Source organism: Leucoraja erinacea, chromosome 4, assembly GCF_028641065.1.
Source record: "Leucoraja erinacea ecotype New England chromosome 4, Leri_hhj_1, whole genome shotgun sequence".
NCBI lineage: Eukaryota > Metazoa > Chordata > Chondrichthyes > Rajiformes > Rajidae > Leucoraja > Leucoraja erinaceus.
The window spans coordinates 79648176-79666761 of record NC_073380.1 but is presented as its reverse complement, the minus strand read 5'-3'; the positions used below and the strand labels follow the sequence as shown (position 1 = coordinate 79666761).

Here is an 18586-nt window from a genome sequence, read left to right as displayed (position 1 = left end):
AGGGTCAATAATAAATAAAAAAACATTATAAACCTCCCCGCAACGTCACTCTGGTGTCTCAGCCGTGCTGATCTGGGCCAGACTCCCCGCACACTGTGGAAGGAACAGAGGCATCTTTTCGCTTTTATTGTGATTTACTCTTTTTAATGCTGAATATCTGATAGAACGCTGAATAATAGACAGTTGTTTCGGCGGGTTAGGGATGTCAAAGACTGCATTCCAATTTAGCCTGTTCTTGGTCTGCTTGTTGGAAAACTGGTCAAGTTCGAAGTGCTCAGAACAAAGACTGCAGTTATTTGACAAGTACTCTGCAGTTCTGTGTAGGAGATCATGTCGACAAGTATTCTGAACCTACTGTTGACATCTGAAATTACAGAAAATATCATGCAGACTTTATAAAATTCTCAGTACAAAACAGAGTCAATATGTTCTTATTCTGCATTAAATAACAGAGAAGTAGAAAGAAAATGCTCTTGGGGAGAAGATTTTTACAAGGATGTTGCCATGAGACCTCGACTGTATCTGAGACAAAAGGGAGCACCCAGCTCTAAGATCTCAGCTATAGTGAGAGTTCGGGCAGACTTAATAAAATTCTTAGTACAAAACAGAGTCAATATCTTCTTATTCTGCATTAAATAACAGAGGGGCAAAAATAAAATGCTCTTGAGGAGAGGATTTTTAAGAGGATGCTGCCATGAGGACTCGACTATCTGATCTCTATGATCTAACCTACAGTGAGAGATTGAACAGGCTAATTAAAATTTTCAATATGCCACAGAAAGTAATAAATGTTTTCTTACCTTTCCTCCTTAGTGGAGAACCTGAAGAAAGACAAGTCGGGTTGCCTACATTGGCGATTGGAGCAATTTACAGCAGAGCAGTATGCAACACCAGTAGACGTGGACGCCATGGCCAAAGCAAAGATACGAGTGCAGAGACTGAAGCAAAGACGGAAGCTGGTTACTGAAATGGGGCCGAAAATTACCCATGAATCTTCCCATGACCGTACTACGTCTTTTTTGTCGAGTGGTCTATCTTGCTATAGGATCTTTGACTCCAACTGCACCAGAGAGATCCACTGCTAAGGAGGAGAATGACCACAGGCATAAGAGAACACCACCACCTGCTGTTCATCTTAAATTAAACACCATCTGAACTTGGAAAATATCTTGCTATAGGATCTTTGACTCCAACTGCACCAGAGAGATCTACTGCTAAGGAGGAGAATGACCACAGGCATAAGAGAACACCACCACCTGCTGTTCATCTTAAATTAAACACCATCTGAACTTGGAAAATATTTTGCATTCCTTCATTTTCAAAAATGTGAAATTCCATACCCAATAGCACTGGTGGTACCATCAGCAGAGGTACTGTAGGCATTCATGAAAGCGGCTCACCACCAAGTTCTCAATGGCAGTTAAGGGTGGGCATTGCCAACAATTGCCATATCCTATACATCAGCAAAAGAAACAAGTGTAGTATTTCCCTCTGCTGACCAACATTTCCGTGCTGACTTGAAGGTTCTTCAAGAGTACTGCACCAGTGGTGCAAATTCATCTTGACTTTTATAATACGAAGTCGGAAGATTGCATCTGGATTTGTTCGTCATGCATTTCACTTATTGGAATGTCACATGGCTTCATTTAACTGCTGGCCTGTTCTGCACTCCGATTCTGAAAGAGTTAAGGGCCTGTCCCACTTGGGGGTCATTTATGCGACAGGCCGGTAGTGACTGACGTGTGACGGTCGCGTGCGTCATCATGCGTCCCCACAGCCGCCTGGGGCGCGTGACGTCATTTGAAGATAGACACAAAATGCAGGAGTAACTAAGCAGGACCGGCAGCATCTCTGGAGAGAAGGAATGGATGATGTTTCGGGTCGAGACTCTTCTTCAGTCTGAAGAAGGTTCTTGACCTGAAACGTCACCCATTGCTTCTCTCCAGAGATGCTGCCGGTCCCGCTGAATTACTCCAGCATTTTGTGTCTATCTCCAATCGTCTTGGCCCCGCTCTGGGAGTAGGAGTGGGGACGGGTCTGGATCCGCAACGGCCGAGCTCGATGATCGTTTGCCTGCTTCTGCTGCTGTTGGAGGTGTGTCGTTGCGCCGCGCCGCGCCAGGGTCTTGGGCCTGTCCCACTTTGGCCGTCTATTACGCGACAGCCCGGTGGCGCACGAAGATTTCGTGCAGGACGAAGTCCACACTCCTCCACGCCACCCTCCTCCACGCCACTCCACACCACTCCATGCACCCGCCCCGCGCCACCCACATGCTAGCAGGTTGCGTAAATGATGCACAAATGACGGACAAGTGGGACAGGCCCTTTACGGAGGGAATTCAGCAAAGTGGAAGCATCGATCGCTCAATGGTCACTTGTGTAGGAAGGGACTGCAGATGCTGTTTGAAACCGAAGGTGGACACAAAATGCTGGAGCAACTCAGTGGGACAGACAGCGTCTCTGGAGAGAAGGAATGGATGACGTTTCGGGTCGAGACCCATCTTCAGCCTGCAGAAGGGTCTCGACACGAAACATCACCCATTCCGTCTCTCCAAACATGCTATCTGTCCCGCTCAATAGTCAAGCTCAGTTTCACGAACGAGGAACGCTGCCCTCTTGAGTACTGTTTCCAGATAGCAGAGGCGCATAATCATTTCTACTGCAAGGGGTCTTTAATATGTTTCAATTGATCCTTGTCGGTGCTTAGGATATCCTGAGTTTATGAATGCATGTGTAAACTTTTTGGAAAAACAAAACTTTTGTAAATTAGCTCCTTGTTTATCTGCAATTGTTTAATGGGGAGGGGGGTTGCGCGTAAGGTCAAAGGACATGGCGCACAGAGTAGCTCAAGCCTTCTGGAGTACAAGGCAGCTTCCGGCATACACTGGTAACACAGGAAACACATACGTTATTACCTGTTAAAAACCCGCCAAAATGGTCAATATTTGCGCTGTAAAAAATTGTGGAAATAGGGGTAACTGTGAGAGAAAACCACCAAAATCACTGCTGCTCACTGACTTGCGAAAGAGCAGCGTGCCGGCAGATTGAGGGCTAGTCCTGGCCCTGACCATTCGGGGCTGGAGGGTGACTGAGCGGTCTGAACCCGAGCACCAAGGTGTAAGCGGCCGAAGGAGCAGATCGCTGTCCGGCCACGGCTGCCCTCCGCCCCGTCTCCCCCTGGCCGCACTGTCACGGGCTGTGGGTCGGCAGCGCCCACACACGGGGCCGGGTGGAGCGGGGCCGCGGCTCCGGACAGCGGACACACAGGGGCCATAAACCCGGTAATTTCAGCTGCTGCAGAGTTGGGGACAGTCTGGGCCCTCCGCCCACCCAGAGTCACTGACCGCGCTGCAACAGCACCGGACCCCGACCCCTACCACCACACAGGGTAATTCACCCCCCCCAACCCACACACGTCAATTGGTACATGACAATAAACTAAACTGGATAATGTTTTATAATAAGTTTTATTTTGGACGTGGTCTATCAAGTACCAAAGCAGAAATACTGGAAGAATTGAATTATGTCGGCTGTTCATGTGTTCCAGAGACGTTGTCTGACCCTCTCAGTTTTTTTTTCTATTCAGAATAAAATATATGTGCAAAAACCAAAAGTGCAAAAACTGTTCATACATTTTCCTTGACAATGTATTCAGTAGTGTCATACTCAGTAGTGTTCACACTTATCTTTGGCACTGCCTGACCCGCTGAGTTACTCCAGCACTTTGTGTCTTCTTTTTTGAACAAGTTAGGGCTTTATTCTTTGGAGCGCAGAAGGTTAAGGGGGGACTTGATAGAGGTTTTTAAAATGATGAGAGGGATAGACAGAGTTGACGTGGATAAGCTTTTCCCACTGAGAGTAGGGAAGATTCAAACAAGGGGACATGACTTGAGAATTAAGGGACTGAAGTTTAGGGGTAACATGAGGGGGAACTTCTTTACTCAGAGAGTGGTGGCTGTGTGGAATGAGCTTCCAGTGAAGGTGGTGGAGGCAGGTTCGTTTTTATCATTTAAAAATAAATTGGAGTTATATGGACGGGAAGGGAATGGAAGGTTATGGTCTGAGCGCAGGTATATGGGACTAGGGGAGAATATGTGTTCGGCACAGACTAGAAGAGTCGAGACAGAATTGGTATCATTTAAAAATAAATTGGATAGGCATATGGATGAGAAGGGAATGGAGGGTTATGGTATGAGTGCAGGCAGGTGGGACTAAGGGGAAAAAAATTTGTTCGGCATGGACTTGTAGGGCCGAGATGGCCTGTTTCCGTGCTGTAATTGTTATATGGTTATATGGTTAGATGGCCTATTTCCGTGCTGTAATTGTTATATGGTTATTATATGGTTTTGTAAACCAGCACCTGCAATCCCTTGTGTCTAATGTGTAAAAAAGAAACCATTTAACATTTTGTGCCAGTGACCCTTCCTCAGCACTAGGGGCGGGGGGCAAGGGGCAAGTTTCAGATTTCTACAGATCTGTAGTTTTAATTCTATTCCATTTAATGCGACAGCACCCAGTAACAATAGTACAGGTGCACAACCTTTTATCCGAAAGCCTTGGGACCAGCCACTTTTCGTAATTCAGAATTTTTCGGCTTTCGGAATGGAACATTTTTAACATAGATTTTAACGGCTGGCTCAGTGGCAGAGTGTTCGGCTCATATCCGCAAGGTCGCGAGTTTGCGCCTCGATCCCGGCAGTTACTCGATCGCGAGTTTGAGTCTTCAATGTAGTTTTTTCTTGCAGAATAGGAGAGAATATGGAGGGTTAGGCTGGGATCATTCTCTGCGAGATAATCTTAGTGCGGGAGACAAGTGTAGGAGAGGTGTACTGACTGTGTGGGCAGAACTTTGGAAGTGATTGCCCACCATTCTCAAAAGCCGCTGTGTCTCCCTGCCCCTCCAACTCCAGAGGAATCCGCTGCCCGATGCGCCGCTACGGCGACAAGTGGCAGTTCGCCCACAGCCCGAGCTGCGCCCCCTCATTCGCAACCCGGGTTCCTCTGGAGTTGGAGCGGGGCTGGGCTAGAGTTGTTGCTGGCTGTGAGTCTCTGGGATCTCCGTGCTTGCAGTGGGCCTGGGGGCCGGTGTCTCGTTGGTCCTGACGTCTCCGGTGATTGGCACTAGCTCCGACGTGAAGACAGTGCAAACCCCCCCGCGCCGCTGCAATGGGCGGGGAGCTGGAGAGGGGAGGGAAGGGGTCACACACATGGCCAGGAAGCAGAGGGGTGTAGGTGGGGTGAAACTTAAGGGAGCGACAATTTGCTGCTGCCTGCCCGCTGAGTTATAAAGTTCTCATGCAAGACTCACGATACACTGTGTATCGTGAGTCTACCGTGGGACCTTTTTAACTTAGCGGGCAGGCAGCAGCAGATTGTCAATTATTAACCCTCCCGCGCAATATACCCTCACCTTCTCTTTTATGAATGGGGATTTAGTTCCCCTTTCTTCGAGGACCGACCGGAGGTTCCGCTGTCACCTCTGCGGGCCGCCCTCGGTGAACGTTTTCAAGGACTGAAAAAATGTCGCTATTCGGAGGTTTTCGTTATTTGGAACTTCGGATAAAAGGTTGTGCACCTGTACATCGTACAATAACTCCTGCACATCGGCGAGACCAAATGTGAACTTGGTGACTGTTTCATTGAACACTTGTGCTTGGTGCACCTAGGCCTACGGAATCACCTGGTAACTAACCATTTCAACTCCCCATCCCATTCCTCATCTATGGCATCTGGCGTTCCTGATGTGACTTCCTGTACATTGGCGAGACCAAGCATAGACTTGGTGATCGTTTCCGGCACGAACACTTGCGCTTGAACCACCAAGGATAACTGGATCTCCCGGTTGCTAACCATTTTATTTCCCCTTCCCATCCTGATCTTTGGATCCTAGGCCTCTATTGCCAGAGTGAGGCCACACCTGCAAATTAAAAGAAAAGCGCCTAATATTTTGCTTGGGTTGCTTACAACCCAGCGGTATGAACATCAAATTCTCTATTATCACACTCCGAAGAGAGTATTTTAGACGTAGACGTGGACAGAAAATAGGTGCAGGAGGAGGCCATTCCGCCCTTCGAGCCAGCACCGCCATTCATTGTGATCATGGCTGATCGTCCCCAATCAATAACCCGTGCTTGCCTTCTCATTTCCCTTGATTCCACTAGCCCCTAGAGCTCTATCTAACTCTCTTAAATCCATCCAGTGATTTGGCCTCCACTGCCCTCTGTGGCAGGGAATTCCACAAATTCACAACTCTCTGGGTGAAAATGTTTTTTCTCACCTGTGTCTTAAATGGCCTCCTCTTTATTCTAAGACTGTGGCCCCTGGTTCTGGACTCGCCCTACATTAAACATTTTTCCTGCACCTAGTCCTTTTATAATTGTATATGTTTCTATAAGATGCCCCCTCATCCTAAACTCCAGTGAGTACAAGGTTTCCAAGATTTAATGCATCTCGTGCAAGGTCATTATTCCTCGACACCACTTTGCCAATGGTCTGGACTCAGTGTGGGTGATACTGTGATTCTTGTCTATATTAGTGTATTGACTCTGATTCCTCCAGTCTTATTTAGATCTTGATATTGAATCAGTAACTGATTTGTATCATACGGTCTAATTCCGATTTTCTTATTCATGCTCATAGGTTGGTGCCCCCTTAATGTGTACAGTTGATATATAAAACATATCATTTTCAACCTTCATCATTTGAAGTGGTTGAGTTGTGGACCAGACTGACATTTGGTATTGATGTGTCATTGGTGTACCGTAACTAACCATTTTGCTGCTTCTGCTCTCAGGAGTCTGCTGCCCGCTCTCCTGAGGGGTTGTTGTTTACCCAGTACACTCTTCTGGGTTGCAGCGTTCTACTCGAGGCTGTTGCCCGCTCTCCTGAGGGGTCGTTATTTACCCAATACACTCTTCTGGGTTGCAGCGTTCTACTCACGAGGCTGTTGCCCGCTCTCCTAAGGGGTTGTTGTTTTCCCGATACGCCCTTCTGTGTTGCAGTGTCCTTTCTCAGATGGCCGTTGCGATCCACCGGAGGGGTTGTTTTCCGGCATGTTTATACTGGTGACTTTCGAGTGTGACGTTCAGTAGTGGTAATGTTCTTCTTTTGGATGCTGTTTGTAGCGATGTTACAAAACTTACCTTCAGCGGCGTTGCAGTTCTGCCACCGGCCATGTGCGTGACTTTGGCGCCTCTGGGGGGGGGGGGGGGGGGGGGGGGCATTTTCTCCTGCCTGTCGGAGGCGAACCTCCTCGGGCTGTTAAGCTGCTGCAGAAGAATCGACCGGACTTCCGTTCTCTGAATTTTTAAAAATAAATCGCTGAACAATTTAATTGCTGGAGTAAAATAAAAAGCTACTAACGCCCTCAATGCCTACAACGGGACGGATCTCAAGTAGGGGATAAAACATACATTATTTTAAAACATACAAGTCATTTATTTTACATATAAACTTGCTTCTTAGGATGACTTTAATCCAAATTTAATTGGCGAAAATGTGATTTTGGCTCCATACGAACCGGCAGTATTTTTCCTGCCGAAATGAGGTTCAAATTCACTGCAACCGTAACGTTCCAATCGATCGCGTTCCACAAAAACCCACTCGCAAGACGATTTAAATGCCCATTAACTTACGGGAATTAAACATTAAATTCCTTCCATTTGGCCTATAAATTCATGACAATGAGATTTAAAAATCACGTTATATTGTGAATTCTTGTGTGAATGTTATTTGGACACTTAGGCATATTTTAAAATGTTAGTCTTTTCTTAAGAAATGGATCGATGTTTAGATCTAGTAATTGAATTTTGTAATTAGCTACAATTAGGTAACTGACTAATTATATGCTTTAATTTCAGGTCATCCAAGTAAGATTGTTGTATATTTGTTTCAGAATGCTTCAATCTATAATAACTGGAAATTTCATTCAGTTCTCTTAATTTTTAAGAAAGTTATGGACTTTTGACTGTCCTCGATCACAGCTTTTGAGTTAAGTCAATGGAAAAGCAATAGGGAACAAGACCCTGTAAAGCCTCCATCCCCTACTCTCAATTCCTCCGCCTACGCCGCATCTGTTCCCAGGATGAGACATTCCATACCAGGGCATCAGAAATGTCCTCGTTCTTCAGGGAACGAGGATTCCCCTCCGCCACCATAGATGAAGCTCACAACAGGGTCTCATCCATACCCCGTAACACTGCTCTCTCTCCCCATCCCCGCACTCGCAACAAGGGCAGAGTCCCTCTGGTCCTCACCTTTCACCCCACCAGCCGGCAAATACAACACATAATCCTCCGCCATTTCCGCCACCTCCAACGTGACCCCACCACTCGCCACACCTTCCCATCTCCCCCCATGTCTGCCTTCCGCAAAGACCGCTCCCTCCGCAACTCCCTTGTCAATTCTTCCCTTCCCTCCCGCACCACCCCCTCCCCGGGCACTTTCCGTTGCAACCGCAAGAAATGCAACACCTGTCCCTTCACCTCCCCCCTCGACTCCATTCAAGGACCCAAGCAATCGTTCCAGGTGCGACAAAGGTTCACCTGCATCTCCTCCAACCTCATCTACTGCATCCGCTGCTCTAGGTGTCAGCTGATTTACATCGGGGAGACTAAGCGTAGGTTGGGCGATCGTTTTGCCGAACACCTCCGCTCAGTCCGCAATAACCAACCTGACCTCCCAGTGGCTCAGCACTTCAACTCCCCCTCCCATTCCCAATCCGACCTCTCTGTCCTGGGTCTCCTCCATTGTCAGAGTGAGCAACAGCGGAAATTGGAGGAACAGCACCTCATATTCCGCCTGGGGACCTTGCGTCCGGATGGCATTAACATTGAATTCTCCCAATTTTGCTAGCCCTTGCTGTCTCCTCCCCTTCCTTAACCCTCTAGCTGTCTCCTCCCACCCTCCCATCCGCCCGCCCTCGGGCTCCTCCTCCTCCCCTTTTCCTTCCTTCTCCCCCCCCCCACCCCCCATCAGTCTGAAGAAGGGTTTCGGCTCGAAACGTCGCCTATTTCCTTCGCTCCATAGATGCTGCTGCACCCGCTGAGTTTCTCCAGCAATTTTGTGTACCTAGGGAACAAGATGCTAATTTCCGAGTATGAAAATGGCCATAACTTTTTAAATACTGAAGATATGAAAGTGAATTAGGTGTCAAATTAAACTTCTTTTTATGCTTTATCTGATGGGATAAATTGCAACTTGATTTTTTAAATCTCAAAATGTTGTAACATTGCTACTGTTTGGTCTTGATTACTGGTCCACGAACATACGGAGTGTCGATGTGTAGTGAAGTTGGAGACACGTGTTGCGAATGTCTTAAACCGGTTTATTTTAAGATATTTCATGATACCGTCATTCTCCTACACCCACTTCTCCTACGACAAAACCAAAGTACTCCACATCTCGTCCTTTTGACTATCTTCTAACTTGCTCGGTCAGATGTTATTCTTGACTCTTTTCTTGCCCGGCCTTGTTGAGAGATTGGTCATTGTTTTACTCCGGCACTTGGTGTCTCTGTTTGGTACTATAAACCATCATCTGCAGTGCTTTGATGCTGCCAACAATTGCTCATCCCGGCGGCCATTCTTCCCACCACTCCGCTCCTACCCCCCTGCTGACGTCACAACCCCCCGCGGCATCGTCGCCTTCCCCCCGCATGCGCGCCTCGCACCGCCGATGGAGGGGGGAGGGGAGAAGGACACATGGGTTGGAGTTCTCTCTGAACACCTACGATATCAAAAATAAATAATTCTCAAGTTATTATGCGGGGGGGGGTTTGTTGTTGTTGTTGACCTTTCGAAGCCGCAAGGCTTAAAAAAATGTTTTAAATAAAACCCATCGGTAACTTTGAACTGCGGAGGTGAAAGGTTACAGTCAAAATGGCTGCGGCGGTAGGCGGCGGTTGTCGATGGCGCGCGCCCGGCTGCTGACAGTTGGCGACCCCCCGCTCGCGCCCCAGCGCCCTGGTCCACACAAACCCGCCCCCCCCCCCCCGCTCGCGCCCCAGCGCCCTGGTCCACACAACCCCCCCCCCCCCCCCGCTCGCGCCCCAGCCCCCTGGCCCCACACAACCCGTCCCCCCCCCCCCCCCCGCTCGCGCCCCAGTCGCCCAAACCCCCACCCCCCCCCCCCCCCCCTCCCCCCCAGTCCTCGCTCGCGCCCCTCGCCCGGTCTCTCTCTCCCCTCGCCCGGTCTCCCTCCCCCCCCCCCCCCCCCACCTCCACCTCCCCTCGCCCGGTCTCCCCCCTCTCGCTCTCACATTCTCACTCTCAACGGCCGACCGTCCCTCATCTCCAACCGTCTGCACCCAGTGATCCGGCACAACCTCCTTGTCCCCGCCCGGTATCTGCAGCCTAGCACCCACCCGCCAACCACATCTGGTCAGCCCTAGCACGGTAACATCCCCTCGGGTAACTACACGTCTTCTAGTCCGGCTCCCCTCCCTCTCTCAACAGACGACGGTCCCTCACCTCCAACCATTTGCACCCCAGTGATCCGGCACAACGCCCCCGCCTTAGTACCCACCCAACAACCACGTCTGTTCACCCTCGCCCGGCGACGTCTCGTCTGCTAAACCCCCCCCCCCCACCACCCTTCTGGTCACCTCTCGCCCGGTAACCCCCTGCCCCTTGGCTGTGACCCCGTCTGCCGATCCCTCCACACGGCCGTCAAGAGCCCAGTGATCCTTCAACCCCTCCCGACCCCCACACGCACCCGGCAGCTCAACGCTGATTATTCACCCAATCGTTCAGACACGGAATGAATGGATCCTTTCGACTGCCCCGGTGTTTGAGATGAGAGAAGGTGGCGCGGACTGGCGAGGAATTTGATCAAAAGGAAGAGCGGCCGGAGACATGAACAGGAAGAAAGGCGATAAGGGGTTCGAGAGCCCAAGGCCCTATAAGTTATAAGTATCTTCCTTCTGTTGGTTCTGTATTTAAAGTGTAACTTTTCCTGGTCCAGCATCCACACGGCAATTTGAGAAAAGCAGGATAGGCAGCTTTAAGGTCTGCACAGAGACTCTTGGAATAAAGAGAAGTGAAGGGCATTGCCTAAGAAAGGTGTTGAAGGGATATGAGACGTAACAATTTATATTTATTTAACATCTTTACATTTGTAAAAGCACTTCAGGATCCTTCCACACGTGTTACATTGTGTGGTATAGGGAAAACATCTAAGGTCAGTAGTATGAACAGCTGAATGAGTTTAGGATAGAATCCAAAGCAACAGGACCAAGACAACTTATTTTTCTCCGGCATTGGATGTTGAGAGTGCACAAATGGGCAGAGTTGGATAGACATGACTTTTAGCTGTAAGACTTGTGTTCAAAGTAAGGCTAACTAGAAGAGCATTGGTAAAGATTTGTTTGAATATAACTAAAATATCATCGAGGTAGTAATAGAGACAGGAGGCGTGGGTGCAAATAACACAATGACGATCTTCATTCTCTCATGCGCTTTTGCTATTGTTGAGGTCTTGCACTTATTTCTGTTTATGAAGAACCTGATAAGAACGATAGTTAATTTAATTCTAAATGGACTAAAATGTAAATTTAAGATTTGGCAGTAGAGGAGCGAAGGCAGGGGCATGAGATCATTGAGATTATAAGAAGATAAAAATTGGTTGACGATGTAGACCATACAGTCCCATAAATATGCACCACCTTTCAATAAATTTGCATGAGTTCGTGTTGTTCAACTGCTTTGGCAAACAAATAAAAATGCAGATGCTGTCATCTAGCTAGGCCACATGCCTGTGCAATGTTATCAGTTTCAATAACATTACCTCTCAAACCTTTAACTACCATTGAGTGCAATCTTTACTCGATCTTACCTTTTAAGAGCAAAATCCTCATTCACAAAATCAACAGTAAAGCTATACTTCACTGAATAGAAGGCAAGTACATGTCTTATTATGTGTACATGACTTCAAAGGACACTCAGCAAAACTTGCTTACCCTTGTACTCCAACCTTTGTGCAAATCTCCAGAGTACCTGTCTGTAAATAAACAAGCTTCAAAGCTGTCTTGGATGGATTGACTGGGCTTATATTCACTGGAATTTAGAAGGATGAGAGGGTATCTTATAAAAACATATACAGTTATTAAGGGATTGGGACTGGTTAGATGCAGGAAAAATGTTCCCGATGTTGTTGGGGGGGGGGGAGGAGTCCAGAACTAGGGGGTCACAGTTTAAGAATAAGGGCTAGGCGATTGTGACTTGGGACTCTTTATCCTAACCAAATAAACTTGTGAATAAAGTGCTTTGTATTGAATTTTGGATGAAAATGAAATTGATCATGAATAACCTGTAAACATATTTAGATTTGAGCGCCACTCTTTCCCCATCTACCTCTCAACCCCATTCTACGTCACATGTATGGATTCACTAATAATAAAGAATAATAAAGAGGGAAAAGAAGGAGGAGGTGAGGACGGAGAGTGGGAGAGGAGGGGTGAGTGGGGGAGGTAGGGAGTGGGGAATAGAGGGAGAGTAGGGCAGTGAGGGAGGTGAGGAGGAATAGTGGGGGGGGATAAGGTAAGGTGAGGTGAGGAGTGGGGGAGGTGGCGGATAGAGGGATAGGAGGGAGTGACATAGTAGGGGGAAGGAGAGGGAGAGAGGTGAGGGAGGGATTGGAGGAGGAGAGGGGAAAGAAGGGGAGAGTGTGCTAGGGATGAGCGGAAATGAGCTGCGCCTGTGCAGCGGGGCCTATGGGTGAGAGGTGGAATATTGCGTTGGGGGACCGAGCCTCCTGTGTGACGGACTCAACGGGTCCCGCTTAGTTTAGTTATAGAACTCAATTTAAAGAACGAAAATGCAAACATTGAACAGTTATATAATAAATTCATGCAACCTGGTATATTAAAGAACCAAGATGATCAGACTTGGCTTCTCAGTGGTGAAAGTTATGTGTGTTGAAGCTAAGTTCTGTGAACATAATTTTTTAATTCCTTCACAAAAATAATTTGAGATGAATGTTTAGTGATAATTGCTTGCAGAGTCTGGGGTGATAGTGGGAGTGGAGTGGGAGCTGGGGTGGTGTTTTTATGGGGGAAGCTTAGAAGGCTGAAACTATAATGAATTATGAAGTAACTTATTCTGTATATGATAATGGAACCCAATTGGAAATATTTTTAGCTATTTCACATGAATAACTTGATCTCGTTGTTTTGAGGAGATGATAAAGCTGATTGATGAGGGTAGCGTGGTTGATGTTGTCTACATGGATTTTAATCAGGCGTTTTATAAGGTTCCCCATGGTAGGCTGATCCAGAAGATTAATATGCACAAGATTAGCAGTGACTTGGTTGTATGGATTCAGAACGAATTACTGATAGATGTCAGACGGTTGTGGTGGAAGAACAGTATTCAGGCTGGAGATTTTGTTTAGCTTTGTTTACTTTAGAGATAAACTTGGAAACTGGCCCTTCGTCCTACTAGGTCCGTGCTGACCAGCGATCATCATACACTAGTTCTGTCCTACAAACTAGAGACAATTTACAGAAGCCAATAACATACAAACCCGCACGTCTTTGGAATGTGGGAAAAAACCCACGCGGTCACAGGGAGACTCCATGTAGACAGCAGCCAAGGTCAGGATCAAACCGGAGTCTCTGGCACTGAACGGCAACAACTCTACTGCTGTGCCGCACCTGTGTCACCCCTAGCATATGCTCCACTGGTCACCTGAATATTGTCCTTATAGTTGGTTAGTAAGTTTGAAGAAGATACCGCTGGGGTTATGGACTGTGAAGCACGTTGACAAAGTATACAGCGCGATACAGATGCAGAAATGGGCAGAGAAATGGCAGATGAAGTTTAATCTGAGCAAGTGTGAGGTGTTGCTCTTTGGGAGGTCAAATGTAAGGGGAAAATATACAATGAACGGCATGACCCAAAACAGTATTGATGTGCAGAGGGATCTTGGAGGACCAAGTTCATCATTTGTTGAAAGTGGCAACACAAGTAGATGGAGTGGTAAAGAAAGCATATAGTGTGCTTTAACAGCATATAGGTCGTGGCATTGAGTATGAGGAAATAAGTCATGATGCAACTTTACAGGACTGTGGATAGGCTGCATTTAGAGTATTGTGTGCTGTAAATTACCCCTTAGTGTGAGGTAACAGCAAATTTAATTATTCTTCCATTGGAGTTTTAAAAGAATTGCAGGGGTATAAAGAAATGAAAGAAGGAATAAAGCTAATGAAATTACCCCCTTCCCCCCTTTGCAGCAAGGATATGGAGGCCTTGTTAAGGGTGCTGAGAAGGGGTAGACATGGATTGGTTTTTCTGGAATTGATTCTGGACCAGAGATTGCGGGGAGACCTGAAAGAAACATATTAAATTATGAGGCATAGATAGGGTAGACTGTCAGAACCTTTTTTCCCAGTGGAAAAATCATAAAAGGGTGAGAGGGACAAAGTTTAAAGAAGATGCACTGAGCAAGCTTTTTTACCAAGAGAATGGGAGTGCCTGGAACATGATGCTGAGGTGTCTAATATAATGTGTCTAATATATTTTGGAGTAATTTGTTAAAAATGTTTAGTTTCTTAATATTTTTGCTAATAATGATTTTTACATTAGCATTTTTTTACTTTGAGTGTAAATTTGTATTGTGCCGTTAAATTTGTTGGTAGTCCTAAACTTGGAAAAGATCCTTACCACGTTTGACAGTAGCATTCTTCCTATTACTAGTGCGAGGCCTGAAATAACTCACATTTTCATTCAGTATAAGTAATATGCCCTACCCAAATTGCTTGAATTATTGCAGTAGTTTAAATTAATAAATTTGAATGAATGCTGTATACTGAACTGTCATTTACTTTTGATTTGTATCTTTATACAACTCACCAGGTGGTCTGCATAAATAATATAAACTTTCAGAGGAAGTCTGTCATAGTAAGTACTGTCATTTTTTCAAAATTTTTGTGCAAAATATATATTCAGACATTCTAAACAGAGCACCTTTATGTTTTATGTTTGCAGGGATATGTGGAGTTGACCATTTTCCCATTAGTTGCAAACCTCAGTAGAATTAAACTGAATAGCAAGCAATGTCGGATTTACAGAGTAAGAATAAATGATTTGGAAGCTGCTTTCATTTACAATGATCCAACTTTGGAGGTCTGCCACCACGAATCAAAGCAGTGAGTATGATATTAACACTGTGCTCAAACTAAGAATGGTGAAAAACAAGGCTGCTCCTGAAAGGGCAGAGTTAAAACTAGGCTTGCAAGTGAAAAATGAGCCAAAGTTTCTCAGTCAAAGAAATCTTTATTGATTTTTAGACACCCAATTTTCATAAATTGTCATTTAACACCATTGAATTATGTTTGAAAATAAATCTTAGAAATGTTGCCAATTACAATTTGCTGGCTACGTCACAAGAAGAGAGATTAAGTAAAATGTGGAATGATCCCCCTAAAAGGCACAAAATTCTTAAAGTACCGGACAACATTGATGTAATGTTGATGTTGCCTGGCTGTAGTTTCTGGAACCAGGGTTCAGGATCAACAAGTAAGAGATCGGTCATTCAGTAACCTGAGTTGAGAAAATGTCTTTTTTATCAGAGGGCAGTGAATCTTTGAAATTCTGTCATCAAGAAGACTCTGGGATCACGGAATATATTCAAAATCTTTAGATATGAAGCAAATTAAGGCATATGTGGTGTTGAAGTCAGCCATGATCTTATTGAATGCATGACTCTCACTGTTTCTTAACTTCTTAGGTTCAATTTTGAAATACTAATGAAGGATTGCAAAATAACAATTCTATCTGAAAGTATAAATACAAAGAACTGCAGGTGCTAGTTAATACACAAAGGGAAACAAAGTGCTGGAGTAATGTGAAAATGATTTGTATTGGGATATGGTTGCTAGGAGCTATCTAAAGATAACGGAATCAGCGGATATGGGGAGAAGGCAGGAACTGAATGGGGATGATCAGCCATTCGAAGGGCTGAATGGCTTACTCCTGCACCTATTGTCTGTTGTCTATTGAGCTGGCAGTCCAAGTAAAATGTCTTCGGGTATGAATTTTGGAAATCATTTGTTGGAAGGTTACAGTGCAACGGATGCCAGGCTTTGTTAAGTTTGGATGTGCAATTCCAACCTGATCTACAGGATAACAGGTTATCTAGGTTTTATGTAAGGACTGCTTTAGTGCTTCACCATATTCTTGACTGGTATCAAACATGTTATTAGTTGTGAACTTGGATGGGATTCTAGAATTTGAAGTGGGCAGGCAAGTTGGCAGGCAAGCCTTCCGGTTGGAGGGGGGAGGATTATAAAATCCGGAAGTTGGGTGTGGCTCAGTCTCTGCAAGATGGGGGAGGAAGAGGTCATGACTGTGTCTGAGCTGTGAATCAACTGAACACACTGAATGTCTACTGAACTGTGAGTGTGGTGTTTATGTGGTGTTTTGTGTGGTTTTATAGTGGTTTTATGGTGGTTTCACCCTGCTTGAAATGGTATGAAATTGCATTTGAATGTGGTGGCCTTGCACCCTGCATGAAATGGTATGAAACTGCACTTGAATTTGGTGGCCTTGCACCCTGCTTGAAGTGGCAGGAAACTGCACTTGAGTTTGGTGGCCCTGCACCCTGCTTGAAGTGGTATGAAACTGCACTTGAATTTGGTGGCCTTGCACCCTGCTTGAAGTGGTCGGAAACTGCACTTGAATTTGGTGGCCTTGCACCCTGCTTGAAGTGGTAGGAAACTGCACTTGAATTTGGTGGCCTTGCACCCTGCTTGAAGTGGTAAGAAACTGCACTTGAATTTGATGGCCTTCCACCCTGCTTGAAATGGTAGGAAACTACATTTGAATTTGGTTGCCTTGCACCCTGGTTGAAATTGAATTTCAAGGAATAGCCGTGAGTCAATTGCTAGCCCACCAGCCTTGAGTGAGCTGCCAGCACATCAGGCTTGAGTGACTGAGTTGCCACCCCAAGAATCCATTTGGCCCACAATGTCCATACTAGCCCTCTGGAAACCAGTCCCTTCAGCCCATAATACCCATACTAGCGCTCCAGAAAGCCCCACCCCCTCCCCCCCACCAATATTGGAATTGGTGGAGAGGTGGAATATTGCTTTGGGGGACCAGCCCTCCCGTGTGAACATGGGACCCAACGGGTCCCACTTGGTCTAGTAATTTTATGTGTCTAGTAATTACTACTAGTCTAGTAGTTTTATATGTTTCTATAAGATCCGCCCTCATTCTTCTAAACTCCAGCCAATGTTTCCTCATATCACCTATATAAAAAGCTGGCGAAAGAGAGAGAAACAAGGTAACAGAATGACCACTAGTTGGTTTTAGAGACATTGCTACTGAACACTTATAGACTGCGTTCAGTTGATCCAAGGGGATGAGTATGTTTTGTAAAGTGTGGATCATTTTGAACTAATTCAATTGCCTTTGTTGAGGGTGCCATTAGCTTGAATTAGGGTTTTAGGAGGTACTTGATAATGCCACTAGCAAGTGAAAATGACCAGTTCTCAAAAAATGGAAATGCAGGTAATTGGAAATAAAGTAATGAAATGGACTGATAAATGGGAGATCAGAGGTATAGGAAATAAGGATAAACTGTGGGTTCTGTTTCGGGAAATTACAGGCATTTGTTTCCAGCACCTACCTCATCTTGTGGATGAAGATATAGAGAGTCAAGCATTCAAAGCTTCAAATTAAGTTAGTAAATCATATAGTTTGCAGTTGGAAGTTTTAAAAAGTACAGACCGTGCTAGATGGCATTCTACATGGGCAATTACAAAGTTCTCGAGTTTGAATCGGAGGAACTGTCAATTTTATTTGGGACTGTAAAACACAGTACACTGGTTGAGATACAGTGCCCTCCATAATGTTTGGGACAAAGACCCATAATTTATCTATTCGCCTCCGAACTCCACAATTTGAGATTTGTCACAGAAAAAATCACATGTGGTTAAAGTGCACATTGTCAGATTTTAATAAAATCCATTTTTATACATTATGGTTTCACCATGTAGAAATGACAGCAGTGTTTATACATAGTCTCCCCATTTCAGGGCACCATAATGTTTCGGACACAGCAATGTCTTGTAAATGAAAGTAGTCATGTTTAGTATTTTGTTGCATATCCTTTGCTTGCAATGACTGCTTGAAGTTTGTGATTCATGGTCATCACCGTTTGCTGGGTGTCTTCTCTGTTGGTGCTCTGCCAGGCCTGTATTGCAGCCATCTTTAGTTTATGCTTTTTTGGAGGCTAGTCCCCTTCAGTTTTCTCTTCAGCATATAAAAGGCATGCTCAATTGAGTTCAAATCGGGTGATTGACTTGGCCACTCATGAGTTGACCATTTTTTAGCTTTGAAAAACGTCTTTGTTGCTTTAACAGTATGTTTGGGATCATTGTCTTGCTGTAGAATAAACTGCCGGCCAATGAGTTTTGAGGCATTGTAAGAACTTGAGCAGATAGGATGTGTCTAGACACTTCAGAAGTCATTATGCTACTACCATCAGCAGTTGTATCATTAATGAAGATAAGTGAGCCAGTACCTTCAGCAGCCATACATGCCCAGGCCATAACACCCTCATCACCGTGTTTCACAGGTGAGGTG

At 45.7% G+C, this 18586-nt stretch overlaps 1 protein-coding gene and 1 long non-coding RNA gene across 14 annotated transcripts in view; one reads left to right on the top strand and one right to left on the bottom strand.

Annotated features, from left to right (window-relative positions):
• Positions 1-53: 53 nt before the first annotated feature.
• Positions 54-10829, bottom strand: LOC129696578 (uncharacterized). 12 transcript variants are annotated; one of them, XR_008723363.1, is made up of 4 exons: positions 10713-10829; positions 1341-1453; positions 801-1081; positions 54-364 (listed from the first exon to the last, which is right to left on the bottom strand). It is a non-coding gene; the product is annotated as an uncharacterized LOC129696578 (long non-coding RNA). The 12 variants fall into 12 exon arrangements; XR_008723358.1 differs by lacking the exon at positions 10713-10829 and adding an exon at positions 10524-10592; XR_008723365.1 differs by lacking the exon at positions 10713-10829 and adding an exon at positions 10524-10592 and having other exon boundaries at positions 801-938.
• Positions 10392-18586, top strand: part of taf2 (TAF2 RNA polymerase II, TATA box binding protein (TBP)-associated factor) — a 102220-nt gene continuing 94025 nt past the window's right edge. Inside the window, exons 1-3 of one of the 2 annotated variants that reach the window (XM_055634614.1) lie at positions 10392-10905; positions 14842-14896; positions 14984-15144. In XM_055634614.1, coding sequence (XP_055490589.1) covers positions 10853-10905; positions 14842-14896; positions 14984-15144 — 269 coding nt within the window. In that variant the 5' untranslated portion in view covers positions 10392-10852. Of the gene's footprint in view, positions 10906-13068; positions 14897-14983; positions 15145-18586 lie in introns of those variants that run through there. The other variant, XM_055634612.1, reaches the window with a different exon arrangement.